The sequence below is a fragment of the Manis pentadactyla genome, chromosome 12 (assembly GCF_030020395.1).
Source record: "Manis pentadactyla isolate mManPen7 chromosome 12, mManPen7.hap1, whole genome shotgun sequence".
NCBI classification, from domain to species: domain Eukaryota; kingdom Metazoa; phylum Chordata; class Mammalia; order Pholidota; family Manidae; genus Manis; species Manis pentadactyla.
In genome coordinates, this window is record NC_080030.1 from 11,296,424 (window position 1) to 11,307,440 (window position 11,017).

The 11,017-nt window shown below is 56.1% G+C and overlaps 2 protein-coding genes across 3 annotated transcripts; one reads left to right on the forward strand and one right to left on the reverse strand.

The window, feature by feature from the left end:
- Nucleotides 1–26: 26 nt before the first annotated feature.
- Nucleotides 27–7,134, reverse strand: LOC130680041 (NADH dehydrogenase [ubiquinone] 1 alpha subcomplex subunit 13). 2 transcript variants are annotated; one of them, XM_057490007.1, is made up of 5 exons: nt 6,993–7,134; nt 2,250–2,328; nt 1,020–1,091; nt 601–670; nt 27–219 (listed from the first exon to the last, which is right to left on the reverse strand). In XM_057490007.1, the coding sequence occupies exons 1-5, from the start codon at nt 7,084–7,086 to the stop codon at nt 100–102; spliced, it is 435 nt and encodes a 144-aa protein (XP_057345990.1). In that variant the 5' UTR covers nt 7,087–7,134; the 3' UTR covers nt 27–99. The 2 variants fall into 2 exon arrangements, with proteins under 2 accessions (XP_057345990.1, XP_057345991.1); XM_057490008.1 differs by lacking the exon at nt 1,020–1,091.
- Nucleotides 7,135–7,167: 33 nt separating this feature from the next.
- LOC118916680 (testis-specific serine/threonine-protein kinase 6-like) lies at nt 7,168–9,351 on the forward strand. The gene has a single exon (XM_036893800.2). The coding sequence runs from the start codon at nt 7,924–7,926 to the stop codon at nt 8,743–8,745; it is 822 nt and encodes a 273-aa protein (XP_036749695.2). The 5' UTR covers nt 7,168–7,923; the 3' UTR covers nt 8,746–9,351.
- Nucleotides 9,352–11,017: the final 1,666 nt, after the last annotated feature.

Genomic DNA, 11,017 nt, shown 5'->3' on the forward strand with positions numbered 1-11,017 from the left:
CAGTTAGCCGCAAGGACACAGGCAGGCCCGTCTCCACAGCCTTTATTCCGTCCTGGTGGGGAGGCGGCAGGGGCTGGTGGTCTGAGCGCCGCAGGCCCCCTACATGTACCACAGGAAGCCGTAGGTGTTGCGGATGATCTCCTCGCTCGGGCGCAGCCCATAGAGCTCCCCCATCACGGGGGTCACCCAGCGCGTGGTGTGGAACACGGACTCTCCCACCTGCGGGGACAACAGGGATCGGTGGGGTGCAGCTGCCCCCTTAGGCCCGCACCGCCTGCTGGGACCCACCCTGGCAGTCAGCGCCCACATTAAAAGGGGCTGTCTTCCTATATACAGAGACTACAAGTAATGATTCTACAGCATCTTACTACGCTGATGGACAGTGACCGTAATGGGGTATGTGGGGGGCACTTGATGATGGGGGGAGTCTAGTAACCATGTTGTTCATGTAATTGTTCATTAGCGATACCAAAATTTTAAAAAGTCGGGGGCTGCTTTCCCCGCTGCACACCTGGCACCCACCCCTCTGGCTTCAGGTTTTCCTTGGGAGGTTGCGTTTCTGCAGCAGACTGGACCCCGCCCTCCCTGCCTGGGACCCACCTTCCAGTTGGGCACATCTTTCATGATGATGGCCTCCTCCTCCAGGTTTTCCCGAAGCATCTGTAGCACCCTGCAGGGACAGCATGGGAGGTGGGGGCCTCATTATGTTGCCTGATGCGCCCGCCAGGGCTCTCCACGTTCCAGTCCCCACCACTTCCTGCTGCTTCAGGCCCTGCGCACTGAGCCTTCTCCTTTCCCCTCCTCCCGGGGCAAACCTGCTGTCCTCCAGCGGCAGCCCAACACCCCCTCCTTCAGGAAACCTTTCCATCTTCCTACTTGGGTCTTTAAGTCAAGTCTGGGGACGCTCTGACCGTGCAAGCACACAGCTGCCAGGCTCCACGAGCATTCTGGCCCTGCCCCGAGCTGAAGCCAGGGGCCCTCAGGCCTGTGGCCTCTCAACCCTGGCCTGGCAGCCCCACCTCCGGTCCTTCTCTGCCTGCAGCAGTGGCATCAGTGCAATACGGGCCTCGAAGTCCTCGATCTGCAAGCGCCTGTGAAACCCCAAAACCGACAGTCACGTCAGACCAGGCTGGGGTGAGGGGCAGAAGACATGAGCCTCAGACACTCCGGGTGATGCGTGGGGAAGGTGGGGGGAGAAGCGAGCAGGTGGGGCAGGGCAGGGGTGGTGGGCTCTGCCCACAGATGCCCAAAATGAGGGTCGGGGGACGTGCAGCTAGCACATAGCACAAGCACCCTTCGGCCTACAAGACTTCTGGCTTCACACTTTCCTTTCAATTAAAACCCTCTTTTAATGTTAAAACTCACCCTGCCCTGATGACTGGTGAAGCCCCGGGGGTGCGGAGAGTTCATCACAGGGCTCTGGATGGTACAAAACCACACCCCTTCATCTCAGAATACCCGTGGGGTGTGAGCCCAGGGAAGGTGGGGCCTGTGCACTGTATGGAGCTCCCTTCTTCTCCCTGCTCTGCAGTGTCCTCCAAGCCCCAGCGCCATCTGTGCTCAGAGAGCAGTACCCAGGGATGTGACCCAGGGAGAGGCTGACCGCCCTGTGCCCTCATCACCAGGAAGCTTGCAGCAGTGCAGAGAAGGGTCTGGATGAATGCCAAGCCCCACCCCAGCCCCAGGTCCCAGGGCAGCATCCCCACCCCAGGCTTCTGCCCCCGCCCCAGCAGCACTCTGTTGTCACTACTGTGTCCACCCCCTCTGCAGGTGGCACGTCCCAGGCCTCATCTGTCCAGTGTGGGGCCCCACTATCTGGCACCCCCAGAAGCTTGAGTTCATGCAACAGTGCTGAGCACCCACCCCAGGTAGGGACCTCTCCAGCACCACCCTCAGATACCCAGCCTCAAGGGTGAGCGAGCTCAAGGGTTGGGGGACGGTGCTAAGGAGACGTGACACAAGACAGGACAGGGTGGAGGGGCCCACAGTCAGAGGTCAATGAGGAGGAGACACCTGCTATGGCAGCCGGCAAGCTTGCAGGTGGCTGGAATCTGAGCCTAGGCCACAGCAGGCGTCGGTCCCTCAGGTCCCATGTGACTGGCAGGGCCATCGTCTTGGGTGGCCATTTTCTAAGCCCTGATAATCTGCACTGCCTGGTCACCACTGACAAAAACTGCCAGGGCAGCCCATCCTGGGCTTGCCCCTCGGCCTCAGGTCCTAGGGCACAGGGCCCCCCAGCCAGGGCCTACCTGCGCTCGCGGTTCCACTTCATCATGCTCCAGTACCCGAAGAGCAGGGCCCCAATGCCCACAGCAAACATGCTGTAGCCTGTGGGGAGACGGGGGCCACCTCAGCACCTGCACACGCCAGGCAGGCCACCCCGTGCCGCGCCTGCCCGTGACGTCTGCCTGCTCACTGTGCAAATACTCCAGAAACATGGTCGGGGGGGGAGGGGAAAGCCAGGGCCCTGTCTATCATGTATTTTTTTGTCTTTGTGGAGGGTCCAGAGCCCCTCCCATAGCCGTCCCCTCCTCAGGAGCTGCAGACTACCCTCTGTCCCATCCACACGCTCTGCCCCCAGGCCAGGGCTTCCGGAAGGTAGGGGCTACAGAACTGGGTGGGGACTGCAGGAGGGCCCGAGAGTCGAGATGTTTATGGTTGGGTGGTCCTAGCCCCACCAACCTTCTAGAAGGTTGTTTGGTTTCCAGGCAGGATGTGGGTCCTCATGAGTTGGGATGCTGTCTCCAGCTGGGTCCCAGCTCCATGGTGACTGCCTGGGCCACCTCCCTGAATGCAGCCCACAGGGGGCTGGACAGGGCTTCCAGAGGCAGCAGTCCCCTCCAGGGGCCGCTCAGCACCCCTGGGTTCCCAGGGTGCGGCTGCCTCCCGGCCCAGTGGGGTCAAGCCCCCTGCCTGGACACAGGGAACGGAAGCGGTCATGAATATTTACTGACCAGCGGACACCTGCACTGCAATCCTCACTGCCGGGCCACAGGCACCTGGGGTCTTCAGGGAGGCTCAGCTGCCTGGGGTCTAACTCACCCAGAGCTCCCTAACTTTTGCATATTGGTCTCCTTTGGATGGGCCTCATGGTTGCTGGGACAAACTGCCGAGTTCGACTAGGCTGAGCTCCAGGTATCACCCAGTAAATGACCAGCAAATGGTGGGTCAAGCAGAGGCCACTCCCTGGGCCTAGTCGGGGGCAGAGCTGGTGCTCTGGGAGTGTGGTGGGGGTGCCTGCACTGTCCCCGTCCCCATCTTTCACCTTCCGCTTGGCTCAGGTCCACGGCTCATCTGGACCCTGACGGCCCCAAAGATGAGTGAGAAACTGGCTCGATTTTTTTATCCTTAGTTAAACCTGCTAAAAACATGAGTTCAGGGTAGGACACTTCCTTGTTAAGAGAGGCAGGGTAGCAAGGGCGCTGTGGTTCCTGGGCTCAGAGGCAGGGCCTCTCCAAGGAGCCTGAATGCCAGGACCAGCTCCCAGGGCCCCTGTGGCACTCACACGCAGCCGGCCACCTGTGCCGGAACTTGGACCTCTCTCTGCAGGGCGGGAGCGTCTCATCAGAACTGCCTCGTTCTTTTCAACAGCCGCAGGGAAGCCCAGGGCCTCTTCTGACCCTGCCCCAGGGGACCAGGGGACAGTCCTGGGGTGTCCTAGTAGAGACCCTGTGCCCTCGCACTGGGCACCCTGCCATTGGGCCCTCTGGAAGATAGAGCCCAAGACCTAGGGGGCCTCTAACTCATCTTTCTTGCTGACAGCTGCGAGGCTGAAACCCCAGGCCCTCATGCGAGCTGGCGGGGAGGGGTCTATGCCTCAGGAGCTGCCAGTCTGGCGGGGGAAGCTGACTAGGGGCATGTACAGAGGGGGTGCAGGCCATGTGAAAAGACCTAAATAAATGGAAACATACCGTGTTCATGTGTCAAAACAACATTAACCAGATGGTAGCACTCTCCCGTTTGAGGTAGATTCAACGCAGATCCCATCAGAATCCCAACTTTCCCCCAACCAGCCCCAAAGAAATTGGCAAGCAGATAGTGAAATGCACACAAAAACACAAGGGAGCAAATTAGCCAAGACAATTCTGAAGAACAAAGTTGGAGGACTTGCACTTCATGATTTCAAAACTTGTCACACAGCTGTGTGTACAAGACAAGAGAGCCTGGCATGGCCTAAGGACAGACATGTACTTGATGGAACAGAGCTGAGTCCAGAAATAAGTGCCCACATTTATGGTCAATTGATTTTGGACAAGAGCGCCAAGACAAATCAATGGGGAAGGAACAGTCTTTTCAGCAAATTGGACAACTGGAGAGTCACATGCAAAAGAATCAAGTGTGCTTCTTCCCCTCCACACACACAGAAGTTAACTCAAAATGGATCGAAGACTTCAACGTCAGAACTAAAGCTATAAAACTTTTAGACAACAGGATGATGTGAGAAGCACGAGTGACCAATAAAAAGAAAAAAGATGAACTGGACATCACTGAAATTAAACGCTTGTGCTGCAAAGGACACCACCGACAAGGTGAAAAGCCAGAATAGGAGAAAGTATTTGCAAATCATCTCTCAGATAATAGAATGGTACCCAAAATATATAAAGAACTCTCAAAATACAGTAATAAAAAGATGAACGGCCCAACTAAAAATGTGTCAAGGACCTGAACAGACATTTCTCCAAGGAAGATCTACAAATGGCCAACACACACATGAAAAGATGCTCCGTGTCATTAGTCACCAGAGAATTGCAAATCAAAACCACAGTGAGATCCCACCTCACACTGACTAGGAGGGCTAGATTTTTAAAACAAGGAAAATTACCATTGTGGCCATTCAACAAGCAGTAACTGAACGCAGGCACAAAACCAAAGACCAGAAGGGGCATCTACCTCACCCCTCGGCAGCCAGCAAAGACGGTGGGTTTGCGATGGCTATAATGCAAGTTGGTGGAAAAGGGTGTGATCAGGAGACCTGACCCTAGAGACTGGTATTTTGGACACACAGGGGGTTCTGCTGTCATGCACTGGGAGAGAACCAGGACAAAGAGCATGTCTGTGACTTGAAAATAAAAAAAGACGCTGAACACGAGTTGTCAAGGGAGACCTGAGGGCTGAGATCCTTCTGCAGCCTGGTCTGGGTGAGGGTCACACACTGCACAGGACTACACAGTCCTCGAGCTGCATACCTGAGGGGTGCACTCGACTCCAGGGGAGAAATATGGTTATATCAGATCACATGTTCGCGCAGTATGATCTGGGGTAAGCTGAGTGCCCCTGTGGTGCCAGATCGGGCGTGCTGGGTAAGGCCCTTGGGGTAGATTTGTAAACAGTAGTAATAAAGCAGCAGCAGTGTACAGACTACCTGGACAGCAAAGCATAAAGCATTTATCTGGCCCTTTATAGAAAAAATTTGCCCATCTCTGTTCTGGGATATATGGAGAAAAAAGAGAAAAAATCAGGAAGGGGTTAAGGAAGGCTTGAGTTTTAACCTTCCTATAGATTGAATTACTACTTTTTCTTTAAACCATGGCAACAAATTCTTTTTTTTAAATCGAAGCTTAATTTGCCTAACATACAGATTTTAAATGTTGAGTCATGGTAAATGAATTCACCCTTAACTTATTTTAAATTTTGTATTTCTCTTGTTAACCCTGGGTGCAGTTTGGGTTCCTTTTACTTTCTGTTACATTTTCCTGTGTTTAAACTCAATGACGAATCTGAAAATGGTCATCAAAACATTTGAAAAATTTAAGAACACATATTGCCGGGACATCTGGCAAGCGGGCACCAAATTTTGCTCTGGGTGGCCTTGGGGGCAGGGCGCAGCCGCTCTTGGGCCTCAGTTTCCCCACCTGTGAAACCAACGTGTGGCCAAGAGAGAAGGGCATGGCTTAAACGAATCTAAATTTGTTTTTATTTTTTCTTAAGCAATTACAATTATCTGGCACATGTCTTTCTCAGGAGGTGCTATGCAATGGAAAGGGGACTGGACAGAGTTAGAAGCTAGCTCTGCCATAGTTTTTTTTTTTTGGTATCATTAACGTACAATTATATGAGCAACATTATGGTTACTAGACTCCCCCTATTATCAAGTCCCCACCACATACCCCATTACAGTCACTGTCCATCAGCATAGTAAGATGCTATAGAATCACTACCTGTCTCCTCTGTGTTGTACCGCCTTCCCCATGCCCTCCCACCCTCCCCAGTCCCTTTCCCTTTGGTAACTGTTAGTCCATTCTTGGGTTCTGTGAGTCTGCTGCTGTTTTGTTCCTTCAGTTTTTGCCTTGTACTTATGCTTCACAGATGAGTGAAATTATTTGGTACGTGTCTTTCTCCGCCTGGCTTATTTTACTGACCATAATACCCTCTAGTTCCATCCATGTTGTTGCAAATGGTAGGATTTGTTTTCTTCTTCTTTATTTTTGGATTTGTTTTCTTCTTATGGCTGAATAATACTCGAATGTGTATATGTGCCACATCATATTTATTCTTTCATCTTCCAATGGACACTTAGGTTGCTTCCATTTCTTGGCTAAACTAATCTAAATTTAAACCTCTGTCAAATGGTTATAATAAGCGGGACCGAGAAGACAAGTAGGGACTCAGTGGCATCTTCCTACACTGATGGACAGTGACAGCAATGGGGTATGTGGTGGGTACTCGATAATATGGGTGAATGTAATAACCACATTGTCTTGCTTCTGAACCCTTTGTAAGAGTGTATACCAATGCTACCTTAATTAAAAAAAAATAAGAGTAAATAAATAGATAATAAGCGGGACCGACCTCTCCGGCCGTTAGGTGAGGGAGGCACAGGCCTCCGCCCGCGCTCCGCAGCTCGCCGTGGTCACCGCTGTTACTGCGGAGGCCCCCGGGGTCCGCCGCTCCGCCCGCCGTCACACCGCGGGAGACACTGAGGCCCGCTAGCGTCCCCGGAGCCCCGCCCCGACGGCCCACACCCTGACACACCCGCGCCGTGCGACACTGACCCGACAGTCCCCGACGGGGAAGATTCCGCTTGTAATCGATGGGGCCGTAGCCCCCCGGCGGGGGCATGTCCTGCTTCACCTTCGCTGCCGCCATGCTCGAAGAGCCATGCGCTTCCGGCCGCGAGCGGAAGTTACGGAAACGGGGGTGGAGTGCCGCCATGCTGAGTGTGGCAGAAACTACAGTGCCATCTCGGGAACCTAGCACGCTGCCGCAGCGATTCCAGGCCACTGGCGAGTCGGGCAGCGAGGCCTGGGACTGACTGGGCAGCGGAGGAGCTATTATTTCCCCTTCTTTCAGAAGGGGCGTGGCTCGGTCGGAGCGGGTCCAGCCGCCAGGGTTCTGGCCCTACAGGACCTCCTGGTCACCTTCTCTCTGGAGGATGCTCAGGGCCAGTCGGAAACCCCATGCTCTCGAGGGAGCCAAGTCTCCGAGTTAAGCTCACTTTGGCATTTTCTCCCCTTTGCGGGGCTCTGCGAACAGCCCAGGGCTCCACTGGTCAGGTATGGGTACACAAAGTAGGGGGGTGGGGTGCGACTGCTCCTTGGATTCGGAGTCACAAAGAGCCTTCCCACTGCCAGGCACAGATTCCGCTTCCCTCGGTGGTGGCCGGGACCCCTTGCTAGTGGCCTCTCATGAGAACTGGGCCATTCAGAGCGATTGTCAGTCACGAAGCCCAAGGGTCTTGGGGGGTCATGCGGGGTGGGGGTCGGAGAGGCCCCACCCCGAGGCGGGATGACGCCCGCAGCTACTTCACAATACACAAATTGTTACCTGGGCAATAAAAAGCACGGGGCGGTGAAGACCCGGGAGTAGGCGCCCGGGGGGCATGGGAGTGCAGATGCCAAGCACCATGGGTTGGGCCTGAGATGGGAGTCCGGCCACCTTCCGACAACAGCCGCCACCTGCTCCCCGTGCGCCCCAGATGCCACTATGTCGGATGACAGAATTCTGAACAAACTCGGCTACAAGCTGGGCCGCACGATAGGTGAGGGCAGGTTTTCCAAAGTTAAGGTGGCCACGTCTAAGAAATACCAGGGAACGGTGGCAATCAAGGTGGTGGACCGGCGGCGCGCGCCTCGCGACTTTGTCGACAAGTTCCTGCCGCGTGAGCTATCCATCCTTAGGAGCGTGCGGCACCCACACATCGTGCACGTCTTCGAATTCATTGAGGCGTGCAACGGGAAGCTGTACATCGTGATGGAGGCAGCCGCCACGGACCTGCTGCAAGTCGTGCAGCGCAACGGGTGCATCCCCGGAGGGCAGGCGCGCGACCTCTTCGCGCAGTTAGCCGGCGCTGTGAGCTACTTGCACAATCACCAGCTGGTGCACCGCGACATCAAGTGCGAAAATGTGCTGCTGAGCTCAGACGAGCGCCACGTCAAGCTTATGGACTTTGGCTTCGGCCGCGAAACACACGGTTGCCCTGAGTTGAGCACCACCTACTGCGGCTCTCTCGCCTACGCGGCACCCGAGGTACTCCGGGGCATCCCCTACGATCCCAAGAAGTACGACATGTGGAGCCTGGGAGTCGTGCTTTACGTCATGGTCACCGGGTACATGGCCTTCAACGACTCGAACATCGCTAGCCTGCCCTGGCGCCAGAAGCGTGGCGTCCTCTACCCAGAAGGCCTCGAGCTGTCCGAGCGCTGCAAGGACCTAATCGCCAAGCTGCTACAGTACTACCCGTGTGCCAGGCCTTCGGCGGGCCAAGTAGCGCGCAACGCCTGGCTGCTTGAACAGGACTCCGGTTAGGAGGCGGGGTTCCCACCATCCCTGCTGCCCCGAGCATTGCGCACGCGCCGTCGCACTCGGGACAGGCGCGCTCGTGGAGTCCCACGTAGTTCCTGCTTGCCACCGCGCAGATGTTCTTCCCCCTTCCCCTTTCCCCTCGACCCCTGGGGCCTCAGTCGCCAGAGTTAGGAATTTAGCTCCTCCTACACGATCCCGAGAACAGGAGGGCGCGTGCGCTTCCCAGACTCCCCGCCAATGGAGACGGAACATTGCGTCTGCGCGGGGTGAGAGACGGCTGCGCAGCGGGAGGCACGTCCGCAGATGTGCGGCTGCTGCCGAGTGGCCCTTCCCGGGAGGCGTCCGTCCCGAGTCCCCAGCTCACGCTGGTACGGGATGGCGCGCTCTGGGCGCTGCCCGCCCTGGAACCTGAGCATTTAACTCCCTCTTCCCGGCACCTGGCTCTAGCGATGACGCCCTTTTACAGAGGGGGGCGGCGGTCGTCCCTGGGGGAAGGCGGGCGCGATCGGGGCGTTTTACAGGAAGGCTTGTTGAGGCTCTTACTCTGGGTCTCGAAAGGGAGTTGAGAGGGCTCAAACCCGGGTCTTTTTGGGCTCCCTAGACAGGGCAGAGGGCTTTGGCGTCGTCCCCGGGGACAGTGGAGATACTGGACTGGGAAGCAAGACCCCAGTACCCCTCCCGTGTTTAAGGATGGGACGGGGGTTGGGTGGGGGCGCCTGTCTGGGCTAAACAGCGTTTACAGATGAGGAACCAGCCCCCACAGATGTCACTTGCCCAAGAGCACATCTGGAATTTGAACCCAGCTATGGCTGACGTGGGGGGAAGACGTGGCGGTGAGGGTGAGTCTGTGGGCAGATGCTAGGCTGTTGTCCATGCATTTATTGAACGCCAGCTGTGTGCCCGGCTCTGGGACTCAGCAGAGAGGCTTGGCTCTATCCCTGCCCCCCCAGCTAGGGAAGGGAAAAATCAAGTAAAGAATGGTGTGAAAATAAAACTAGCTGTTTAATGCTGGGTGGGGCATGAGCAAGGAGGGATTGAAGCGGACCTGTAGGCTGAACCCTGAAGGAATCAGCTGTTAGAAGGAAAGTGTTACAGTGTTCCTGAGACAGGACGGAGCTGGTGTGGCTGGGACGGAGAGGGGTGGAGAGGCGAGGACGGAGGTCTGGAGAGGGGACCTCACAGAGCCTGAGGAGGGCTGGGGGTCGTTTTGCTGCCAAGGTTACTGAGTTTAGCGGCGGCTGCCCATCGTTTAGGTTGTGTGGGAAACGTCTCCCTAACCCCCCATCCTACTTGCGTCCATCTGAGCCCCACAGGGTTCTGGAGGCTGGTCAGCTGTGAGCCCGCCGATACCCTGCCCCTGCCCCTTCGTCCTCCATGGCTCTCAGGTGGCAGCTATACTCAACTGTTTCAAATAGGCTGTGCCCTGCTTCCCTTGTTTCGCCGATGAGGAAACTGAGGCTAAGATGGGAAGTGCTTCGGCTCCAATCCTGGCTTGTTCATGTCTGAACTGAGACAGAAAAGCCAGCAGCTCCTGGTTTGTCCTAGAAAGGTGCCTCTTCTGTAGCGTGTCTTGGCTCCACAGCTAGAAAATGGGGCAAGAGGCCAGCATCCTTGGGGGTGTTGGGATGCACTGTGGCTCGCTGAAGGGCCGCATCCCAAGCCTTCTCGAGGTTCCCGTGGCACTCAGAATAAAACCTGTATCCTCACCCCTTTTTCTCTGGGTTCCAGCCACGTTGCCTCCCTTGCCCTCTCCCTGCCCGGCTCTCACCTCAGCCTCTGCACTGGCTCTTACCATTCCCTGGACCACTGCCCATCTCCTCATTCAGGACTTGACGTAAATGGTACCTCCTCTCTGACACCCTTGCACTCCTTGTCCTGGTCACAAGGCACCTAACGCTGGGGCTTGGCACATGCCTCTTTCTGTGTGAGCAGTGGGGCCCCGACCTCCTCCTACCCCACGGTCGCACACCCACAGCGCAGCTGAGCAAGGTCTCTGGAGCCAGAGCAAGTGTCCCATTGTTAGTTGGAATTGCTACTTGAAATTCACCCCTGGTCTGTGGGGCCTGTGCCTGATCCAGCAAAGACTCACTTGAGGGCTGAGTGTGCAGCCCCCCGAGAAAGCTCCCCACAAGCACACTTCTCACAGCCAATGCTGGGGCATGGGGCACCAGTGAGGATGTCACAGGTAGATGGGGACAGGAGGCATGGCAGAAATTAAACCCAAACCTATGAGCTCCATGTCTTGCTGGCCATGGCCTTTGGGGAGCATGGCCAG